The following is a 23,856-nucleotide window of genomic DNA, read 5'->3' as shown; positions in this document are numbered from 1 at the left end:
GTATTGTATTGTATTGTATTGTATTGTAGTATTGTATTGTATTGTACATAGAGATCCATCAGGTCTTATTTAGAATTTTGAAAAACACGAAACGAATGCATTCCTAAAGCAATAATGTTCTCGCATCCGTCCTATGATCCTAATCAACTAAATGTTGTATTGGACTTCCGATAACATACCTACTGAAGGTAACAAAGGGGCAAGCTGACCCACAAAACTGACCAAGAAAGACAACCGGTGGCCGAGCTGTGCTTTGACCGAACCTCGGTCTTCAGAAAATGTCAAACGGATTTAATACAATGGTACCTGCCATGAAAGGACACCCTTTGGGCCAGCTGCAATTGTCCTTACATGGCAGGTGACCTGTCATTGTCGGTACACGTTGGTCAAGATAATAGACGAAGGGACTGTAGAAGGTGTCATTTATCAAACGGTGGCCGCTCACAAGGGCGGATCTGGGGGGGGGTTACACGGGTTACGTAACCCCCCCCCCACCCCCCCAAAAAAAGAGGTAATTTATTGGCTCAGGATGCACCAGATAGCTCTATTTTGCTTCTTTGGATAAAAAAATATTCCGGGGGGGGGCATGCCCCCGGACCCCCCTAAAGGCTTAGGCACCTTCGGCGCCGTCAACTTGTATCTTCGCAGTCATTTTGTAACCCCCCCCTCCAAAGTGAATTGATCCGCCCTTGGCTCATCCGGCGAAGGCACCATGCACTGTATGTCGACTGAGAACTAAGAGCCAGCAGAAACCAGACGAACAAATCCCGTACTAAATCGGCCACAATCTTTTGTCAATGTTAATAAGAGTGATTTTCTGACCCACTTTGAACTGATGTCATCCTTCGGCAAATCGTGAGGTCAGACAGAGGACACAAATCTTACTGCAAAACCGCCAATCATCATACAAGGGTAGGTCTGAACAATACGAAAGGCAAGGGAGATAAGTTTTCTTTTTCTGCCTCATCATGCAGGCGACAGGCTGTTGTCACGTAGCTATTAGCTGCATTTCACAATGCAAAGACATCGCGGCGTGCACGCCACGAGATGGTGACCAAGGTTCATCTCCATCATCATTCCCCATGACACGGCTTTAAATACAGTGGGCGTATCTGGAGCCGATCACTCTATCTCTCTAGTGGTGCGGCGTTGTTACTAACACCTGCTGTTTCAGTGTGCGTGCGTCGAGCGCAGGGAATCAAGGAAGAGTAATAGTGAAATACTGGAGGAAAATACCATACAAATCAACACCGAAACCCTTTCAGAATACCACGAGAGGATACAAGGTTGTGATATAACATTTTGTCTCTGAAAACATCAAAAAGAAAACTTCCTACAGCCATCATGATGAAACAAGTGATTTTCGCTGCGGTGTGCGTATGCCTCTTTGCCTCCTCCGGCCTAGGACAGACAGACAACAGCACAACAGAGGCCACCAACAACACAACAGAGGCCGCCAACAACACAACCCCCGCCGTCCCCATCACCACCATCATCGACAGCAACACCACTGAGGCCAACACCACGATGCCTGCAGACACCAACTCCACCACCATCATCATGACCACGGCGCCGCCAGACAACAACGGCACCACGTCTGCCAGCAACGACACGACGACAGAAGCCCCCGCCACGAACGTCACCACGCCAGAGTCTGGAAACTCCACGGAACCGTCCGGGAACAGCACGACTCCGGTTCAGCCAAGCCAGACGACGGTGACGAACCCATCGGGGAACACCACGGAGATCTCCTCCGTCTCCACGGTATCCTCCCAGTCGTCTGTCACCCCCCAGAGCACCACGCCCAACACTGCCCGGTCCCTCTTCAGGTCAGTTTCGTTTTTACATTTAGTCAAGTTTGGACTAAATGTTTTAACATAGACGGGGAATCGAGACGAGGGTTGTGGTGTATGTGTGTGTGTGTGTGTGTGTGTATAAAGTGATTCCGAGAAAACTACTGGACCGATCTTCATGAAACTCAGTTCACATGAGAGCCCTGAGTATAATATCCCCATACGTGTCAAAGTTTCATTTTTTTATGACGTCATATCCGGCACAAAAATGATTGCATCGTATTTCTCAATTTCTCCTGATTTCAAAAATATATACATATGTAGCCAAGTGCACTTCGCTACCCTAAACACTCTAATCATCGCATAGCGAAACAGCCTTGTGTACAGCACAAAGGGGATACCCACACCATAGCAGACGATACGATGCTGCGCGCGCACCATTGCCGGCGCAAATTCTAATACAATACCTTTCTCTATATATCTACCTAACTTCTATCTTTCAAAGTCCCTTTTATCTTTGATACGGTCCTAATTATATTTAGGTTTGCATAGAAGTCACTGATTAGGCTGGATGGCTGCATATTATTGTGTTATTTACGATAATGCTTCGAACTGACCAAAGCGTCACTCTGACCTTGACCGGTTTTCATGTATCGTCGAGAGAAATTGATTCTCACAAACTCATCTTTGTCTTTTCAATCATTGTTTTGTCATTTTTGTATCACTATTACATATCCCGTATCTATGTTGCATATGATTTTAGTTTGTTTATAAGGATTTGGTTGTAATGAGTGATGCTTGGTTCCTCTGCAAAGATTGCTAATTTATGCAGACAGGTACTCGCGCAGGAATTTAGCCAATTCCATTTACTTTCGGACTTTACCGCTTCGTACTAAGTCAATGTATAATTTTCCCCCAAGTAACGCATATCATGATGTTTGTCTAGGGTTCTTCTTTTTATCTGTATGATTTATGAGTTTGTCCATTATTCCAGTTTAGAGAGTTTTGTAATTTTCCGCACTGAAGTTGGTTCAGTGCCTTCACTAGGACCATTGTTTTTGCATCCTACTAAATAAATATAAGTTTTTACGAAATGTGATCTATTGAAATGGAAAGCTAAAGGTCGTAGCTTTAATTTGATGTATTGTTCGTTAGGATTGGTTATGTATTTGTTTAAATAACGTAGGGTAAAGCATGTGTAAGAAACACAGATTCCGTGTTTCTGGCCGTATTCAGTCCGATTTTCATCACCGCCGGACGGTGCTTTCTGTGCAGTCCGCGCCGGGGCTATAAGTATAAGCCGGACACCGGCATAAGGATGCATTCGCTCCTAGCAGCTAAACACGACACTACACTTGCTTTGCTGTCCACGGGTTTCGCCTTCGGCCTCTATGTTTCCTTGCATTGTTTTCTTGAATAAAAAGTTGAAACAAGACGCTTGGACTTGGGCTTCGTGTATCTACTACCTTCCACTCCTCCACTACATTTGGCGCTGCGCAGCAGGGTACAGAAGCATCAACTGAAAGAAGACAGTACAGGCAAACATGGCGGACGAGGCAAACACCCCCAACCTGCGGCTCTGCAAGCTGAGGCGTTTCACCGGCGAGGGCGACTGCGCCGAGACTTTTATCCAAGGGGCCAAGCTGATCCTGCAGCTACAGACGGTCCCTGCACTTGCTGCAGCGGCATGGATCCTTGGAGCGCTGGACGGAAGGGCTTGACAGGAGGTCATCAGGCGACCAGCAGCAGAGGTCAACACGCCGGCCAAAATTTACGCCATCTTGGAGCAGACGTGGGGTGACCAGCGAGATAGTGTCGCACTGGCTGCCGCCTTCCACAGGCGACAACAGGGTCTCGGCGAGTCCGTTAGCGAGTACGCCAGCCACCTACGCGCTGTGTGGGCCAAGACCAATGCTGCCGAGGCCAACACACTGAACGACAATACGCTGCGCAAGACCTTCGCCACAGGACTCCACCCACAATCCCTGAAGCGTGACATGTGCCGCTTCCTGCGAGAAAAGCAGGCCGCCACCTTCGACGAGGTCACCAGCGAGGCCATGCGATGGATGCGGGAAGATAGCCCTGCTGAAGCAACAGCTGAACAAGTCTTCGCTGCACCGGACCCCTCCATCGCAAGGCTCGAAGCACGCATCGCTGCCCTCACCACGGAGACAGAGTCCCTCAAGCTACAACAGGCGTCACAACCACCACCAGCTGCACCGACGCACCACCATCACCAACAGCAGAACCATCAACCCCAGTGCAACTGGTGTGGCAGAGTCGGCCACCGGGAATCCGACTGCTTCCAGAAACAGCGATACCACAACAAACTGCGGCATCGGCCCCGACCACAGCAACAACAACAGTACCAGCAGCATGAAAAACTTTTAACCCCCGCTGTCACAAAACATTCAGCGGGGGGTAGGAAGAAGAAGACCTCACTCACCGGCCAGTGTCCAACTGCCGATATATCTCAATCAACGGACGCCCGGCCGAAGCTCTACTCGACACAGGTAGCGAGGTGACGACCGTCACCGACACATGGGTGGCCCAGCATCTTGCCCACTGCGACATCAGTGCCTGCCACGTCACCCTTCGAGCTGTCAACGGCGCTGAAGTTCCTTACTCCGGGGTCATCGTCGTCGACATCTCCATCCTGGGCCACCTCTGCAAGGATGTTCCAGTCCTTGTCGTCAAGGAGCCTACCGAGCCGTTCATGCAGAACCGCAAGAAGCAACTGCCGGTCTTGGTGGGCATGAACGTCCTTTCAACTTGCCTGCCCCAGATGTCCAACCTTCCTCCTTCCCTGCAAGCTGCTGTCCGGGAAGTTCGACTAGATCGCAACTCAACACGTGGTCTAGCTCGGACTTCCACTCCCTGCTCAATCCCTGCCTACTCCATGGCCACAATCCGGGTTACCAGCAACCAGAGGTACACCCGGCAATTGCTGGCTTCCCCCCTTTCCCATCCCCTTCCTGGCGGTCTGCTGACTGTCCCCACCTTGGTCGCTGGGGACCCCTCCTGCCGGTTCATCAGGATCGCAAACCTCTCTCCTGAGGACAAGACGCTGCCTGCCAGAACGCCGATTGCCACACTGCACGCCACTGACACAGTCGAGAGCCAGTCCGACGTCACATACAGCGCTACAGTCAACGAGCTTGTCATCTCCACGCAGCGCCTGTCTTCAGGAGACACAAAAACACCGGCACCAGCTCCATTCCATCTGCCAGACTTCGATGGAACCAGCAGCCAGAAGCAACGCCTCGAAGAGCTGCTCAGCAAACGAGCTGACGCGTTCCAGACCACTCCAGCAGACTTGGGCTACTGCAACGCCGTCCACCACAAATTGAGGACGACAGACTCCAAACCTGTCGCCCAGCCTTACCGCCGCATCCCCCCAAACAATTTCAAGGAGGTGCAAGAGCATCTGAAGGAGCTGCTCGACCGCAATATCATCACAGAGAGCCATAGCCCTTACGCTGCCCCAATTGTCATCGTCAGGAAGAAGGACGGCTCCATCCGCCTCTGCGTCGACTACCGCCGGCTCAATTCCAAGACAGTCGGCAACGCCTACCCGCTGCCACGAATCCAGGAGTCCTTCGACGCACTGGTGGGGTCTCAATACTTCTCGACCCTCGACCTGGCCAGCGGCTACCACCAGATTGCGATGGACCCGGCGGACCAGCACAAGACGGCGTTTGTCACCCCCATGGGCCTCTACGAATACACACGCATGCCCATGGGACTCATCTCTGCCCCAGCCACGTTCCAGAGTCTTATGCAGACCACGATGTCAGAGTTCTTGTTCCAGTTCTTGCTCGTCTACCTGGACGACCTCCTCGTCTACTCAGAGACCTTTGACGAGCACCTGGAACACCTCGACCGCCTGCTGGAACGTCTTATCAAGACCGGCCTCAAGATCCGTCCAGACAAGTGTCAGTTCCTTCGCCGCCAGGTCACCTATTTGGGCCACACAATTTCGGCAGAGGGCATCAGCTGTGAAGCCGGCAAGGTCGACGCCGTGGTCAACTGGCCTACGCCCACGACCACAACTGAAGTCCGCAGCTTCCTCGGGTTCGCAAGCTATTACCGGCGCTTCATTGCCAAGTTTTCGAAGCTCGCGGGTCCTCTGCACGATCTGGTGGCAGAGGCCGAAAAAGGCACCAAGAAGAAGAAGAAACAGACCTGAGGCAAGTAGTAGTATTCGCGCACGGATCGGACCTTTTTTTTTGCACAATGCGCAATGCGCAAGGGTAGGGACCAGCATAAAGTTATAGGTTAAGGTGCCTGTGTTTAAGTAGTGATAAGGAGATATTGCGGATAAACGGTTTATTGAGTTTTATATTTTGTCATGTGATTTCATGTGCCTGTACCTGTTGCTCGGTACTAATGACCACTCCAGCTGGGGTAATGACAGGATTACTGCTTTCACGCTTTTTTTTTATTGGGGTGCTTATTGCAGCTGGATCAGGGCCGGACTAGGCGAAGAGGAGGGGGGGGGGTTGCCAGTGGTGGCCCAGGGGGATGTTCCCCCTGGCGGCAGGGGCGGATCAGTTCATTTTATGGGTGGTTTTTTTCAAAAGTATATTGTGAAGATATGGGTGTGAAGGCGCGAAGCGCCGATCCGACGGCGCGAAGCGCCGATCCGACGGCGCGAAGCGCCTAGCTTGCTAGGGGGGGTCCGGGGGCATGCCCCCCCGGAAAATTTTGAAAAAAAGGATGCAAAATGGTGCAATCTGGTGCATTCTGAGGATAATCATTACCAGTTTCAGGCAGCAGATTTTGTCACTGATTAATACCCCAAAAATTGAAACTCAATGTAAAATAAAGAAATGCATACCTCATTCAATATTTTTATTTTTTGGCTGGGGGGGGTCCGGAAACCCTAGAACCCCCCCCCCTCGTTGTGGGGGTCAGGGGGCGAAGCCCCCTGAAGCTGATGGGTAGGTCATATTCTGAGATAGGAAAATGGTCGCTCCTTGCATGAAACGGCATAAAATAAGCAATAATAAAAAAAATTAAATAAGTAAGGTACATGTTTAGGCTAGGGGGGGGGGGGGGTTGCGCAACCCCCATAACCCCCCCGGTAGTCCGGCCCTGTGGATGCTTATCGCGGCTGGAGTACTGACAGTAATTGGCCCTCCCTCTGTGTTTTCACGGGCTTGGGACCGTTTTGACAAGGTATGTCAAAGCCACATTGGGGGTTTTGTGGGATTAAACAATACGAACATTATTTACAGAAGCAAAACACGGCTTAACAAATTTATTTACAAAAACGACAAAGTTGTTTGGCATTGGAATTCTGTTAACCATATCACAGGCGGCGGTATCACAGTCAAAAAAAGAAAGAGACCCATTAGAGGGGTGTCACAGTCAAAAAAGAAAGAGACCCGTTAGACGGGTGTAGGTAGGGTTGAAACCCCATCAGAAGCGATCACACGCTTGATGTAGAAAAACGAGAGTGACTTTCTGGTTTGGGAATACGTGAACATAGACTTTCCGTCTGTCTTGAAACCAGTGTTTGTACCACCACCACTTTCTTGCGTTAGAAGCACCTGTTGGTAAGACTCTTTAGTCAGTTTGTTTTGGTTTTTGTTTAATCCTTTTGAACTAAATTTACTCCCACTGTCTCCCTCACAAAAGTAGGTTTTAGAACACAAACCAATAAACGCATTTCCTTGGTATTCGGTTTTAAAGAGACCGGGTGTTCGTTTGTCATAGTGGACACGCGCTGTACAGGCCTGACAGAGAGTCGCGTCCCATGGGGCGTTAGCTAAACGGGTGTTTTGGAAGGCTGCCTCGTGTTGGTCACAGGCTTGTGCAGGGAACCATTGGTTATACACTTGGTAAAACTGCTCTCGCAGTTCAGGACGAACCACCTCTTCTAACGTTGAAGCGCTAAGCGCCATGTATAGAGAATCTGTATCCATTTCCAAAAGCTGGTAGTCGGCTCTGGACACAAACTTATCTAGAAAATCAAAATGAAACTCCAACATGCGTAGTTTAGCGTACTGGTAAACAAAGTAACCAATCTGAGAGGGGAGTGACCAGTTGATTTTTTTTTTAGCCATCTCTACTTCAGTGACAACTTCTGTTACTTCTGTTAGTTTTTGAAAACGACCATTGTTGATCAGTTTTGAGGCCTCATCAGACAAAACGTAATGAATATCACGATGGTTGGCCACGTTAGTTAAGGTTTTCCCGTAGGCTGAGTTACCGAGCAGTTTGAAAGTTTCAGCTAAGATAGCTTTTGATGGGTCTTGGTCTCCTGCTCGTCTTGCGTTTGAAACGCTGTCACCAAACTGACGGAAACAGGTTTTGGGTTGATACTCTACGATCAGCGTGATGTTTTTAACAATCAACCCGTGCTGCACGTACCAAAACAAGAGGGGTGTAGCTAGCAGAATTTGTTCACCGTGGTAACTCCCTACAAGTGTACGGCGTGGTTGGGATAAGAGCTTGTGTTTTTCAGCGTAGTCTTTCATAAAAACCCCGATCTGTTCTCGGCTGACAGACTCATTTTTGAAAATAGGCTGCATTTCACTGAAATGTTCTTTTAGATGATCAGGTACATAAATATCACACTGCACCAGCCCGAACAAAGTTTTGTTTTGCACCGCGTCTAAGACAGTTTGATCTGTGATGGTAGAAGGATGCCGGAAGGGTTTAAGTGTCGGAAAACGACCTTGTAGAAAAGTCTGAATGGAGGTGTTTTGTTTTTTGTCTGCGTGCCATTCACACTCCCATTTTTCGACGACAGTCACACCCACATCATCACGTAGGTATTTGGTAATGTTGCTTGTATGTTCTCTGAGTTCAACTAGTGTTTTTCCGGTGACAGGGTTAGTCGTTTTACCGGCGGTCACAGAACAGTCATGCCCGTGGAACAAACATCCGTGAAACTGATAGCAAATTTGATTTGTGGCATCCCAACCATCAATTCTAATCTTTTTTCGACCAAGGGCCTTCTCTTTCGCGTTAAACTTATGTTGGAGATGGATCTGTTTTGATGCCATGACCCACTCCAACCATTCCCGAGCTAGCTGACCGTAGGGATCTGTTTTTTCCGCTTTAAAAGCGTTTTCTTTTCTACGAATGACAGGGTGCTCTGTGGGCATGTCTTGCATGAGTGCAGCTAAATACAGCGCATTTGCATCAAATCCCTGAACAGACTGTACCGGTTTGTCCTGATTACCACGAATGTATGTTTTGTCTTTTTCGTGGTATCTGTGAAAGACAATAGACGGACCCCCGACAATGTTCTTTCGCAAAAGTGCGTGAACGTCTTTTTGTTTTTCGTTAAAAAGTGAAAAGTAGATATCTGAAGACAACGTGTCAAACAGATACTTCAGTGTCACACCGGGGACAGAAATACCGTCTTTCAGCAAATCAACTCGCAGACTAGCGTACATACTAATCTGATGCTGCAAAGCAACCAGAAACGGCCCTGTGTCTAGGTTGTTGTACCACACCAAAAAATCCTTCAAAGTCATCATTTTGTTTTCAGTCCACACACGCTGACAAAAAGCGTACTCTGTATCAGAAATATTTGAGTTTTTGAGCTTACTAAAAAAAGCTGCATGGGGTGGGAGTTCTCTTTTGTCTAGTGTACTTAGACTAGTGACGTATTCATAGCAGAAAAAACCCTTTTCCTCTTCGACACCGAACGCCTAGAGGTACTTGGAATAACTAAAACCTGGCGCAAGAAAATTGTTGATGTCGAGAAACCGAAGTTTGTTTGTACAAAGACACATATACTGATTGTTTCGTTTAACAACAAACTTGAAAGGAGGTCTTTTAGGGGCCTTCTTTTTTCCCTCTGTTTTGACTTCTTTGTCTTCTTCTTCTTCATCTTCTTCTTCTTCTTCTTCCTCTTCCTCTTCTTCTTCTTCACCCACTAGTGGGGCTCGTATGTTGCAGACGCACTCATAAATCATTCACATCTTGCAACAAACATCATACTTTGTGATATTGTTCCTTATAATTATTTAATTGATTTCAGATACAGAGCCACTTCAGAAATCGTTTTTTTTGTGTTGTTTTTGATAGGGAATAAAAGGCTGCATTTACAGCAGACGAAATTCGTACCAAAAGCGCTCAGCAGTAAATATTCCCAACTCAGCAAATGTAAAATTCAATGGTTTACCATGCACCAGAAGTTGTCTGCTGATAACACATGCATGACATAAATACTCTTATGGGTATTTTTGTGTTCTGGTATTTAATTTGATCGTTTTTAGAATTTTATATATCCGCAGCATGAAAATTCAAGATGGCGGCCATCATCTACAGACACACACACACACACACACACACACACACATACACACACACACAGAAGCCGTATATATATATATCTATATGTATAAATATATAGAGATAGATGACAGTGTATTTTTTGCGAGGCTATAAATTGATTCGACGTTTGCACTTTTACAGTGAGGACAACTTTCGGGTCCAAGGAAAGCATTCTGGACACTGCGGTGACCTTCTAAAAATAGTAACAGAACGCCGGGAATATCCGAAGATGCCCCTAATACCGTACCTGCACCATACGAAGGAAGGGAGGTAAACGCTGAAAACATGGAGAAGATAAGGAAGAGTTATGGAAGTTGATCCCCAAAAAAACACCAAAATCGGTTTGCGCTGCGCGCTGAGAGCACGTATTGAAATATCTCATCGACCATATTTTGTGCAGGGTGTATCTGAATATGGACACCAAATTTGAAGCAGATCCATGGCGATCAAACACACACACACACACACACACACACACACACAGACACACAGACAGACACAAGTCGTATATATATATAGATGGTTGTTTCAAGTACTGCCAAAGTTTCTTTTGAGTATAGACACTTGCCGGAATGTGCTAGTTGTGTAAACACATGAGAACAAACAACGTTTTCGAAATACAGCGATTATGAATTTTAGTCGACTTTTGAGTTGATACATTACATTTTTATCAGTTTTATTTTGGGGGTACCCTTATTTGGGCGGCGGTCAAATAACCCATGTAAAGGCCACCTTTTATCTTAAAAGTGTTCCAGTTAGCCAAGTTGAGTGCCCTCAATAGCATACATTGAATATAACAGCACAGGAATGAATGTTTTCGTTTTGGTATGAAAATTGGTGCAATATATTTATTTTTGCACAGTTTAGGTAATCCACAAGTGCAAAACGACGCTTCCAGGCAACATCTGCTGCCACTCCACCACCCCCCACTCCCCCCCCCACTCCCCCGGGTACCATGTGTTATCAACAGTTTTCTATTATTTCAACGAGTGAGAGAAGACTTGCCAACAGGCCAAAAAGAAACTATGAGAGAGAGATAACTTTATTTTACAAGGATAAAGATTTAAGGGTAAGCGAGAGAGTTCTCGTGATTGTTTTAAATAAAAAACTCATTCATAAAATGCAATACCAAAGTCCGGGCTTCGTCGAAGATTGTTTGGCCAAAATTCCAATCAATTTGGATGAAAAATGAGGGCGTGACAGTGCCGCCTCAACTTTCACGAAAAGCCGGATATGACGTCATCAAAGACATTTATCAAAAAAATGAAAAAAACGTTCGGGGATTTCATACCCAGGAACTCTCATGTCAAATTTCATAAAGATCGGTCCAGTAGTTTAGTCTGAATCGCTCTACACACACACACACACAGACACACACACACACACACACACACGCACATACACCACGACCCTCGTTTCGATTCCCCCTCGATGTTAAAATATTTAGTCAAAACTTGACTAAATATAAAAAACAGACTCCTACCAACAAGTCTTGTGGCGGTTTCTTAAGCGTGTTGAAGAATATAAAAACAAACCCCTTGGAAGAGTGGAGATGTCACAACCTGCAAAACAACCTTTGACAGAACTGAATGAGGCCGAGAAAGCTCAGGACCTATCTAGGGTAGAAAAACGAGTGTTGGAGAGTGTCCCAAAAAACTTGAAGAAGAAGGCTCAGTTGCTTTTGGATATAACCAAGGACAGTTCTGACATCAAGTGGAATGAACAAGGACAGCTCGTGTACCAGGGACAGACAGTAGCAGGAACCAACATGGCTGATCTGGTGAATGATGCTCTTCGTTACCGTAAAAATGCACCTGATCCTCAAGGGTGGGAAGTGTTTGCAAGAGGTTTAAAAGCGGTTAATATCCCTCGTGAACTCATTGGTCACACAGGGCGATGGGAGTGGATGCACAGCGAGGGGGGTGATAGAGGAAGACCATCCACCAGGACAAAAAGAAGAAGAAGAATTGCGAGTCCTTCCTCAGCATCTCCTTCTGCAGAAAGAGTATCATTTCCTTCTCCATCACCCAAGAAGAGGACGTGGCTATCTTATTCTTGAGCAGAATGCCAGTGGAAAAGAAAAAAGTCGCTGAGAAGCTGCGACGTCGATATTATGGAAGTCAACTCCCTGGAAGTTTGGGTGGAGTGGAGGCTTTGAGAAGAACCACCAGACAAGAACAAAAACAAGTTGAAAAGTGGTTGACATTTCAAGACACCTATACACTACACAAACCTGTGCGGCGAAAGTTTACTCGTCGTCGTATTATCGTGGGTGGCATAGATCACCAGTGGCAAGCAGATTTGATTGATGTTAGAGCGCTGAGAAAAGACAATGACGGGTTTACCTACCTACTCACATGTATTGATGTGCTGAGCAAACACGCGTGGGTGGTGCCTTTGAAGGACAAAACAGGGACCTCTCTGGTGACAGCCTTCAAAAGCATTTTTGTCCGAGGTCGTCAACCCCTGAGACTACAAACAGATAAGGGTAGCGAATTTAAAAACAAGGTGTTCCAGGATTTTTTGGACAAAACAAAGGTACACTTTTTTGTGACAGAAAATGATGACATTAAAGCCTCAATGGCGGAGCGCTTCAACCGTACCTTGAAAGACAAACTGTGGAGGTATTTCACCAGAACAAGTTCAGTGAGGTATGTGGAAGTCTTGTCTAAGCTGGTGCGTGGTTACAATCATTCCTACCACCGCAGTATTAAGAAAGCTCCTGCTGACGTAACCATCGCTAATCAGGAGGAAGTGTGGCAACGGTTGTATGGTGGTCCAACTCTCTCCAAACCACCTAAACTGAATATAGGAGACCGTGTGCGAATCAGCAAGACGAGAAGAGTCTTTAAAAAAGGTTATATGCCTTCTTGGACAGAGGAACTCTTTACCATCAGTCAAGTCAAGACAACCACACCCGTGACCTATGTGCTGAAAGATGATCACGGAGAAGAACTGTTGGGGACTTTTTATGAACAGGAACTGCAGAAAGTGGGGGAGAAAGAAATATACCGCATTGAAGCTGTTTTGGAACAACGCCCTGGAAAAGGCAAACAGAAAGAGTATTTAGTCAAATGGCTCGGCTATGACCCGTCATTCAATTCTTGGATTCCACAGACGGCACTGACCCACTACACGGACTAGCTTCAGTGGTTCTGATGGAGGAAACTCAGAAGATTAATACGCCTCTGGATGAACCAGACAGTGTTGTTAAGCGACCAAGAACATCCAAGCTGTGGCGTGTATTTGGACGTCGTGTCCCTCGGAGCGAGATTGTCTTCCTTTGCCAGATGCTGCTTATTTATGTGGTGATTGGAGTGTCTCTGTTCAATCTGACAACCGGTCGCGGACCGGATAACTTGTGGGTGGCCCTACTGGGAAGTTGTCTCGGCTACGTGCTTCCTAATCCTTCCATTGATCCACCCTTGGCACAGTAACAACGTCTTCATTCTTTATGTTCTACCTGACACTCCCCAGCAACAGCTCCTTGCAGCACTTCCCTGACAACAACGCGAGTCACTACTACACAAAACTACCTCAAACAATTGACCTGGGCACCGACTACGAGTGTGGGTTGGCTGAGATTCAGTTTAACAACTCGTATGTGAATGTGGAAAAAGACACGTGTCAGTTTCGAATTTGTACCCCAATAGGTGTTGCTGTTTTGTGTGATACTCAAGTTTTACCAGAGGGGTTGTATGATTCACCTGCTTTTTTTATAGACTCACTAAACCAGCTCTTGGTTGATGCAAGTCTTACTGACTATGCAAGGTTTTATTACACCAAAGCAGCAAAAAAAGTACGTGTTAAATTACTCAAAAATATCTCGCTGTGGATGAGCCCCGAGTTGATGAGAATTTTGAAAACAGATGTCACCCAACAAACCATCACAGGCCCTGGTCACTTTGACGGTAAGGCTATGATGGATTTACATCAAGATTTTCACGCAATATACGTGTACTGTGATTTGGTGCGCGAAAGAGTGGTCGGAGACACATTAGTCCCATTGTTGCGGACGGTGCCAATTAAAAAGAAGACTGAAGAAGTCGTTCATCATATATTTGAAAAACCTCATTACTTGCCACTGACTCGTTGTCAGTTCAACACGGTGGAAATGCTTTTAACAACGGACACGGGAAAACCTATCGCATTTGAGCAAGGGAAGACGGTGGTAACGCTTCATTTTCGTCGTAGACGCACCGACCATTTGTAGAAGATGGTTCGTCTAACCCCTTTCCAGGGCAGTGGAAAACTCTATGAAGATTATTACTGCAACCAGGTCGGCCACGGTCTCCCCGTGTTTGTAGGAGGAAGAAACTACAGAGGTCATGGCATTGGCAATCTCTTAGGGGGTATTGGTCGAGCCCTTGTACCTCTTTTGAAAAGTGGTGGAAAAGCTCTGCTGAAAGAGGGGGCTTGGACAGGTATGCAGGTGGCTCAGGATGTGCTGTCTGGGCGAAGTGTTAAGTCGTCACTCCAGCAGAGAGCTAGCAATGCAGGGAAGCGCTTGTTTCACCAAGCCGTGGGACAGGCACAACAGCCGCGCCACCTGGAGAACCTGCAAGGAAACTTATAAAATCATCTACACCACACCGCCAAGGTCAGACTGGGAGGCAGAAGAAGAAGAGAAGGAGGGCGACAGCAGCCGATATTTTTGGATAAGCATCATGGCCCTTGCCCACCCTCAGTCATGTGAAAGTGTACATACTGGACTAGATTTGTTTTCTGTACCCCCAACACAGACAGCTGTACAGGAGGGAATGTTTGTAGAGTATCATCCGCTGGCTGCTCTGGCCCCAGGCGCACCTATTGAGTTTACCATCAGTGGTGCCACATCCGAGTACCTGGATCTAAGCAACACGTATCTCCATGTGCGAGCTAAAATCACCAAAGCAGACGGAACAAACTTGGATGCTGACTCCCATGTGGCTCCTGTCAACTACTGGCTGCATAGCCTGTTCTCCCAGGTGGATATCAGTCTCAATGATACTTTGGTGACCAATTCAGAGAACACCTACCCCTACCGTGCCTACCTTGAAGCCACCCTCAACTATGGACGAGAAGCCAAGAAAAGTCACCTCACCAGTGCTATGTATTACCGAGATAGTTCCAACCATCTGGATGAAACAGGCGGGGATGCCAACTGGGGTTTGAAGATACGTCGTGAGCAAACCATGCGGAGCAGAGAGGCAGACATGATGGGGCGACTTCATGCTGACATCATGCACCAGGAACGCTACATGATGAACGGCGTGGACGTAAAGATCAGACTCATTCCCTCCAAAAACATCTTCCACCTGATGTCTCCTGACCCCTTTCAGGGTTTCCGTACTGTCATCACACATGCTTCCCTATTTGTTCGCAAAGTCAAGTTAAACCCCGCTGTGAGCCTCGCTCACGCCAAAGCTCTAGAAAAAGGTACGGCCAAGTATCCTTTGAAAAGGGTCGTGGTGAAGACTTTCTCCATTCCCACAGGCAACCACAGTGCTGTGCAGGACAACTTGTTTCTGAGTCAGACACCCAACCACCTGGTGATTGGATTGGTGGACAGCACTGCTTTCAACGGACAAGCCTCACACAATCCCTACCACTTCAAGACACAAGGATTGTCCTTTCTCAGCCTGTACCTAGACGGGAAACAGATTCCCGGCAAACCCCTGACACCGAACTTTGAACAACACCAGTATGTGAGGTCATTCTTCAGTCTCATGACGTCTACGGGTCTCGCCAACAGAGATGCAGGATCTTACATGGAACTGCGTGATTTTGAGTTGGGGTATGCTATCTACAGTTTTGACCTGAGTCCTAGTCTTCTGGATGGAGATCAGTTTGAACTGGTGAAAAGCGGTGCCCTGCGTCTGGAGCTGAAGTTCAACGAAGCTCTTCCAGCGCCTGTGATGGTGATTGTGTATGGTGAAATGGACAGTATGATCGAGATTGATCGCTCTCGCCAGGTCCTGACTGATTTTGCACTATGAACAGCAAAGACATTAGCCGAGTGTTGGGGAGAGACATTCATACCCGACGTGTGTTTCGAGGTGTGTTTCCTAGAGACAGACTCCCACGACAGGTGAACCCGCGACGTCCAAGTGCTTTTGTCATCAATACAGATCGCAGTACAGGCCCGGGAGAACACTGGGTGTGTGTCTGGTTTGATGGACTTGGACAAGCTGAATATTTCGATAGTTTTGGTTTACCACCCGTGCACCCTGCTATTGAAAACTTTATGCTGAAACACAGTTCAGCCCACGTGTACAACCCACGTCTTTTGCAAGACTTGACGAGTTCAGCCTGTGGCTTGTATGTATTGTACTATGTTTTGATGAAAAGCCGCGGCGCCAGTTTATTTCGAACGCTTCGTGTGTTTTCCCCCAACAAACTTTGGGGTAATGATCGAAGAGTATGGTTTTTGGTCCAACAGCTAAGAAGAAACTGAGGTTGTGTGCGTTGTCTTTTTATATTTAGTCAAGTTTTGACTAAATATTTTAACATCGAGGGGGAATCGAAACGAGGGTCGTGGTGTATGTGTGTGTGCGTGTGTGCGTGTGTGTGTGTGTGTAGAGCGATTCAGACTAAACTACTGGACCGATCTTTATGAAATTTGACATGAGAGTTCCTGGGTATGAAATCCCCGAAGGTTTTTTTCATTTTTTTGATAAATGTCTTTGATGACGTCATATCCGGCTTTTCGTGAAAGTTGAGGCGGCACTGTCACGCCCTCATTTTTCAACCAAATTGGTTGAAATTTTGGTCAAGTAATCTTCGACGAAGCCCGGGGTTCGGTATTGCATTTCAGCTTGGTGGCTTAAAAATTAATTAATGACTTTGGTCATTAAAAATCTGAAAATTGTAAAAAAAAATAAAAATTTATAAAACGATCCAAATTTACGTTTATCTTATTCTCCATCATTTGCTGATTCCAAAAACATATAAATATGTTATATTCGGATTAAAAACAAGCTCTGAAAATTAAATATATAAAAAATATTATCAATTTTTTTTTTCAAAATCAATTTAAAAACACTTTCATCTTATTCCTTGTCGGTTCCTGATTCCAAAAATATATAGATATGATATGTTTGGATTAAAAACACGCTCAGAAAGTTAAAACGAAGAGAGGTACAGAAAAGCGTGCTATCCTTCTCAGCGCAACGAATACCCCGCTCTTCTTGTCAATTCCACGTGCACTGCCTTTGCCACGGGCGGTGGAGTGACGATGCTACGAGTATACGGTCTTGCTGCGTTGCGTTGCGTTCAGGTTCATTCTGTGAGTTCGACAGCTACTTGACTAAATATTGTATTTTCGCCTTACGCGACTTGTTTATATTTAGTCAAGTTTTGACTAAATATTTTAACATCGAGGGGGAATCGAAACGAGGGTCGTGGTGTATGTGCGTGTGTGCGTGTGTGTGTGTGTGTGTGTGTAGGGCGATTCAGACTAAACTACTGGACCGATCTTTATGAAATTTGACATGAGAGTTCCTGGGTATGAAATCCCCGAAAGTGTTTTTCATTTTTTTGATAAATGTTTTTGATGACGTCATATCCGGCTTTTCGTGAAAGTTGAGGCGGCACTGTCACGCCCTCATTTTTCAACCAAATTGGTTGAAATTTTGGTCAAGTAATCTTCGACGAAGCCCGGACTTCGGTATTGCATTTCAGCTTGGTGGCTTAAAAATTAATTGATGACTTTGGTCATTAAAAATCTGAAAATTGTAAAAAAAAATAAAAATTTATAAAACGATCCAAATTTACGTTTATCTTATTCTCCATCATTTGCTGATTCCAAAAACATATAAATATGTTATATTCGGATTAAAAACAAGCTCTGAAAATTAAATATATAAAAATTATTATCAAAATTAAATTGTCCAAATCAATTTAAAAACACTTTCATCTTATTTCTTGTCGGTTCCTGATTCCAAAAACATATAGATATGATATGTTTGGATTAAAAACACGCTCAGAAAGTTAAAACAAAGAGAGGTACAGAAAAGCGTGCTATCCTTCTTAGCGCAACTACTACCCCGCTCTTCTTGTCAATTTCACTGCCTTTGCCATGAGCGGTGGACTGACGATGCTACGAGTATACGGTCTTGCTGAAAAATGGCAGCTACTTGACTAAATATTGTATTTTCGCCTTACGCGACTTGTTTAGGTCTGTAAACGGTTTTATTCATTTTATTGGGTGTGGTTTGTGTGTGTGTGTGTGTATGTGTCTATATAAGAAGAAGGGGAGGAATCATCTCCACCACTTTCATCTCGTACCCACCCTGGGACAGGCTGATCTTTCTTAACCCAGTGTGGGATTTTCAGTGGGGCGACCACCCCCAACCCAGCGCGTCCCCGGGTGGCGGATAGGGGAACGGTCTTCAGATATGGAGATCAGCCGCTTGCGGCCGCGGACCAAACTGGCTCCGGGTGGGATCCCGGAAAATCCTCCCCCCTGTGCTCTCAGGGTAGGACGTACGGGCCATGAGCTAAGGGTGAGGTAACCCCGACAGAAAACCCCGAATGCTGAAGACGGAGGACCCGGGCCGCACGGCGCATTCTAACAAACCATGGGTACACGCACTTACGCAAATGATGACACAATCAACCAGCACAGATGGAAATGGCGCTCGCCCATTGAGGACCCCCCAGGGTGGAGCAGCGTCGGGTCCCATGCCTCAAAGGGACCCAGCCCCAACTACTGGAGGTCCCTCCCGTCCGTCTTGTCACGCCAGGGGACGCGGGAGGAAAGTGACTGGCACCACCACAACCAGGAAGAAACCCAGTCAGCAGCGACCTTTTCAGGTCATGCACTGGAACGCAGAAAGTATCCTGAACAAGAAGACAGAGTTGGAGCATATCCTGCATGAGAAGAACATCAACATCTGCTGTATTCAGGAGACGCACCTGACACCCCAAAAGTCCTTCAAAGTGAGAGGCTACCAATGCCTTAGGTCCGACAGAACAGACCGAAGCAAAGGAGGAATCCTGACCCTCATCAGGAACAACATCAATGCCTGTTTGATAGAAACGCACATGGAGGACTCCGAATATCAGGTGATTCGAATCCAGACGAAGACATCAGAATTCCATCTTGTCAACTTCTACTGCCCCAATGATAGACACCTCGCCCTTGACACGATCCCCGCAAAGGCCTCCAACTTCATCGTGGTGGGTGACTTCAACAGTCATTCACAGAGTTGGGGATATGACCACCTGGATCGGAGAGGAGAAGAGGTGGAGAACTGGCAGGACGACAAAGGTCTCATCCTTTTGAACAGTCCCTTTGACTGCCCTACATTCTACTCCAGAAGATGGCACACTACATCAACTCCTGACCTAGCCTTCTGCACGGAAGACATGCACCAGCTAACCAGCAGAGAGGTCGGAGAACAGCTAGGTGGAAGTGACCATCGGCCAGTCTTTTTGACCCTGGGCATGGAGTCCTGCACTGAAGCTTCCTTCCCACGGTGGAACTACAAAAGAGCGAACTGGTTCCTCTTTAGACACCGCACCAGCGAACTCACCAAAGACATCAGAGTCGAGGGTCGAGACATCAACATGGTGGCGAAGGACTTCAACATGAGCATCCTCAGAGCAGCGCGTGAGTCCATTCCCAGGGGTGCCAGGAGAGACTATAAGCCCTACTGGAGCAATGAATTGCAGGAACTGGATGATGATCTGGCAGACGCCAGAAGGGAAGCAGAAGTCAACCCGTCACAAAACAACAACATCCGCCTCCAGGAAGCCAAAGCCAAATTTCTCAAAAAGAAGCTACAGGCAAGACGGAGAAGCTGGCAAGAGAAAACAAGCTCTCTGAACCTTGAGAAGGATGGCAGAAAGCTCTGGAGGCTCACCAAGCAGTTGAATGATGAGAACACCAGCAGAGGAAAGATCACATTAGAAGAGAACGGGAAGGTGCTAACTGGAAAGCATGCTGCCAACCAATTTGCTGAAAGCTATGCAGCTGAGAGCAACCTCCATGTTAGCCCCGAGAAACAGAGAGAAGCAAGAAGAGAGAAAAGAGAGAGACCTGCCAGACAGTCGACAGTGGACGCCATGAGTCAACCACTCACACTCCACGAGCTGCACTCAGCTCTGAAAAAGTCAAAGGCGAAGAAGTCCCCTGGCCCAGACGGCATCACCAACGAGATGCTAACCCACCTTGGTAGTGCAGCAGAGAACAAGCTACTCGAGGTCTTCAACAGCAGCTGGCAAGAAGGATCGCTACCACAACTCTGGCGAGAAGCGATCATGATCCCCATCTTAAAAAAAGGGAAGGATCCAAAGAAGGCCACCAGCTATCGCCCAATCAGCCTCACCAGCTGTGTTGTGAAGACCCTGGAGAGAATTGTGAACGAGCGCCTCAGGTGGTACCTGGAATCCAGGAACCTCCTCGCCCCTGAACAAGCTGGATTCCGACAGTTCCGCAGCACTGAAGATCAGGTCACTTACCTGGCGCAAGAAGTTGAAGATGCCTTTCAGGAACAGAAGCTGGTCTTCGTCACCTGGATAGATCTTCAGAAGGCCTTTGACAAGGTCTGGAAAGATGGACTCCTTGTAAAACTGCTGAGGAAAGGCGTGTCCAGCAACATGTACCAGTGGATTCGCTCTTACCTCTATAACCGCAGGGCAAGAGTTAACGTCGACCAGACCAAAAGCAAGAAGTTCCTCCTTCGTCATGGCGTCCCTCAGGGCGGAGTCCTCTCCCCCACACTCTTCCTTCTCTTCATCGACGATCTGGTGTCTGAGATGCCCAAGGGGATCAAAGCTGCTCTCTACGCAGACGACCTTGTGATCTGGTGCAAGGAGGAGCACGCAAGTACTGCCACCTACAGAATGCAGCAAGCGGCAGATAGGCTGAACGCATGGGCAGAAGATTGGTGCGTCTCCATCAACAAGGAGAAATCCTCCACCACCCTATTCACACTGTCGCCAAAGCAGAAAGCCGGAACCATTAGGCTTGGTGGAACTCCTCTGAGAGAGGATGAAGAAGCAACGTACCTTGGTGTCACCTTTGATAGACGGCAGACCTGGAAACCACACATTGCACAGGCAGAGACGAAGGCCCGGCGCAAGCTAGCCATACTCAGGAAGCTGGCAGGTACCACCTGGGGAGCGAACGAGAAGATACTGAAGACAGTATACCAGGGAACAATCAGACCCCACCTCGAGTACGGCTCCACAGCGTGGTCAACCTCAGCCAAGACAAACCTGCAGAGCCTTGACCGTGTGCAAAACCAGGCCCTCCGACTCATCACCGGTGCAATGAAATCCACGCCCATCAAGGAAATGGAGAAGCTTACCACCATCCAACCCCTCTGTCAGAGAAGAGAAGCCAAGACTATGGTACAGGCCGAGAAGCTCAAGTGCCTACCCGACCACCCCATGAAGCACAGACTGAGCAACCTCACCAAGAACCGGCTTAAACGGAGCAGTTTTGTACACGAGAGCAAGAGACTTTCTCGACAGTACAGGGAAGTCCTTCCACAGAACACTCTACCTCTGACTCAAGAAGAAGAGGAAACCCCCAAGGCAACAGAGAAACCAGGCATCCAGATCTGCACCAGTGTTCCACATGCTACCTCAGGAGAAGATCAGAATGACACAGCTCGACAGGCACTCACCTTAGCCCTGATCGACGAACAGTACCCAAAAGAGGCGTGGATCCATGTATACACCGATGGATCAGCAACTAACGCCGTGCTCAATGGAGGTGCAGGCATTCTCATCCAGTTCCCCGGGGGACATACAGCTACATCCAGCGTTGCCACTGGCAAACACTGCACAAACTATAAAGCAGAAGCAGAAGCTCTCATGCAGGCCGCCTCCTTCGTTCAGGACTCCGCAGACCCTTGCTACCAAGTTGTCTTCCTCTCGGACGCCCTTTCAGTCCTTCAGGCCCTAGAGAACGACAAACTCCCACAGCTGGCCAAAGCATTACAGATGGTCAGACAAACCAGAAGAGTTGTCCTCCAGTGGATACCAGCACACTGTGGGATACCAGGAAATGAAAGGGCAGATGAGCTGGCAAAAGAAGGAGCCGTGGAAGACCAACCTGAAAACAGTGTCAGCTTTAGTGAGCAGAAGACAATCATCAAGGCATTGATGAGGCCAAGGACAAACAGAGATGACTACCACACAATGTCCAGAGAGCAGCAAGTCAACCTCATCAGGCTGCGTACTGGCCACAACAGGCTCAATGCTCACATGAACCGAAAGTTCAAGCTGGCGCCATCACCAACCTGTGCCTGCGGTCAAGAGGACCAAACAGCGGAACACATCTTACAGCGATGTCCCTTACTAGATGAGGAACGAAAAGAAGTGTGGCCGTCACCAACTCCCTTGCAGACCAAACTATACGGCAGTCGACAGGAGTTGGAGAAAACGACAACATTTATCACCAGTGCTGGACTGATTGTGTAACCTCTGCGAACGCCAAGAAGAAGAAGATCTCGTACCCACCAAAGTAGAGAGAGGGTTAGAAGAGTTTAGTAAGAAAAGAGAGGTACACAAAACAAAAAAGTCATGATGGAGACGTCCAGTCCCTCTTTAGAGCAGATGTTGGAAGAATTGGAGGCTGGTATTCTCAAAGTTAAAGATCACCTGCGAAACAGTTTGTTCTTGATGTTTGTTAGTGCGTTAAAATGCGTTGTTTGCAAACGCCTTGAAGAAAAAAAGAGAGAAGAAAAAGACTATCCAACACGGTGGACTGTTGACGCCATTAGAGCCGTCGCAGATAACGTCTGGGAACACCTAAATCGAGACAAAATTCTTAGTCGTTGGAATGTAGCCTTACCCAAGACACATCCAGACGGGCTCTCCTGGTGGTGTTTGCGGGTTGTTGTGTGGAAGTGGACAGAAACGACAACGTTTCGAAAAAGGGTTATCACTCATGTGACTGAACAACTGCTCTGTGAGTGATGCAACAGAGTGAAAAACGGCATAGCATCCCACGTGACCTTAGGCTAAACCAGTGTGGACCCGTTGAAACCAGAATAAACAAGATGTACATGAACCGCGAGTGTGTATATAAGACAGGCCGGATGTAAAAAGACCACTACAGAGGATTTTTTTGCGGAGTCGACCATGCCTTCAGGAACCATGAAGCAGCCACCACAGCCGGCTACACTCTACCCGCTAGGTGGAAGCCTTTTTACCTCAGTAAAAACGTGGAGAGGGGTTGTAAAAATCCATATTCGCCACTATGCTGTTCCCACCCGCACCAAAGGTGGGCGTGTTGCCCCCACCCAAAGAGGAGTCACCCTGGACTTGAAAAAGTTTCAGAAACTGCTTAGAGTGCAGAAAAAACTCAAAGAAGACTACCACCAACAGGTATCTTCTCTGTCACCCACAGAGGAGAAGGAGGAGGAGGAGAAACATCTGAAGAATCACAGAGTGTTCGCTGTCAGACTACTACCACTCAACGCCGTCAACCACAGCCACGGATTCGACACAAAGCGAGGAATACCCTCAGCAGCTGCAGCGACCTCTGTATTCCACATGTCCAGCTTACTGTCCTACCACAACCGTAAATCCTCTTCCTGTGACACCAAGAAGTGGTTATGAAGTTGACAACTAATCCGGGGACCACCTCGTACCTTTGAATTGACAATCATGTTTTGGCTTTTTGTTTTAATGTATGTGTATGTAAAAATGTTAATTTTATTTTTTGCTTTTTAATATTCAAAATACTGATTTCAGTTTTATAATAAAATGCTCATATTGGAAAAGTTAATAACTATGTGTCTGTATAATTCTTGAATGCTACCGT

At 47.2% G+C, this 23,856-nt stretch overlaps 3 protein-coding genes across 3 annotated transcripts in view; 1 reads left to right on the top strand and 2 right to left on the bottom strand.

Annotated features, from left to right (window-relative positions):
• The window catches only part of LOC138982996 (eukaryotic translation initiation factor 2-alpha kinase 3-like), a 387,290-nt gene that overhangs the window by 218,806 nt on the left and 144,628 nt on the right, over positions 1 to 23,856 (bottom strand). The window lies entirely within an intron of this gene.
• The window catches only part of LOC138982991 (uncharacterized), a 135,257-nt gene that overhangs the window by 21,091 nt on the left and 90,310 nt on the right, over positions 1 to 23,856 (bottom strand). The gene's annotated exons all lie outside the window — the stretch shown is intronic.
• LOC138982989 (uncharacterized) overlaps positions 1,067 to 23,856 on the top strand; it is a 110,406-nt gene continuing 87,616 nt past the window's right edge. Inside the window, exon 1 of the mRNA XM_070356378.1 lies at positions 1,067 to 1,829. Within this exon, the coding sequence (XP_070212479.1) occupies positions 1,345 to 1,829 (485 nt within the window). The 5' untranslated portion in view covers positions 1,067 to 1,344. The remainder of the gene's footprint in view (positions 1,830 to 23,856) is intronic.

Source organism: Littorina saxatilis, linkage group LG12, assembly GCF_037325665.1.
Source record: "Littorina saxatilis isolate snail1 linkage group LG12, US_GU_Lsax_2.0, whole genome shotgun sequence".
Classification (NCBI taxonomy): Eukaryota; Metazoa; Mollusca; class Gastropoda; order Littorinimorpha; family Littorinidae; genus Littorina; species Littorina saxatilis.
This window is presented reverse-complemented; position numbering and strand designations above follow the sequence as displayed.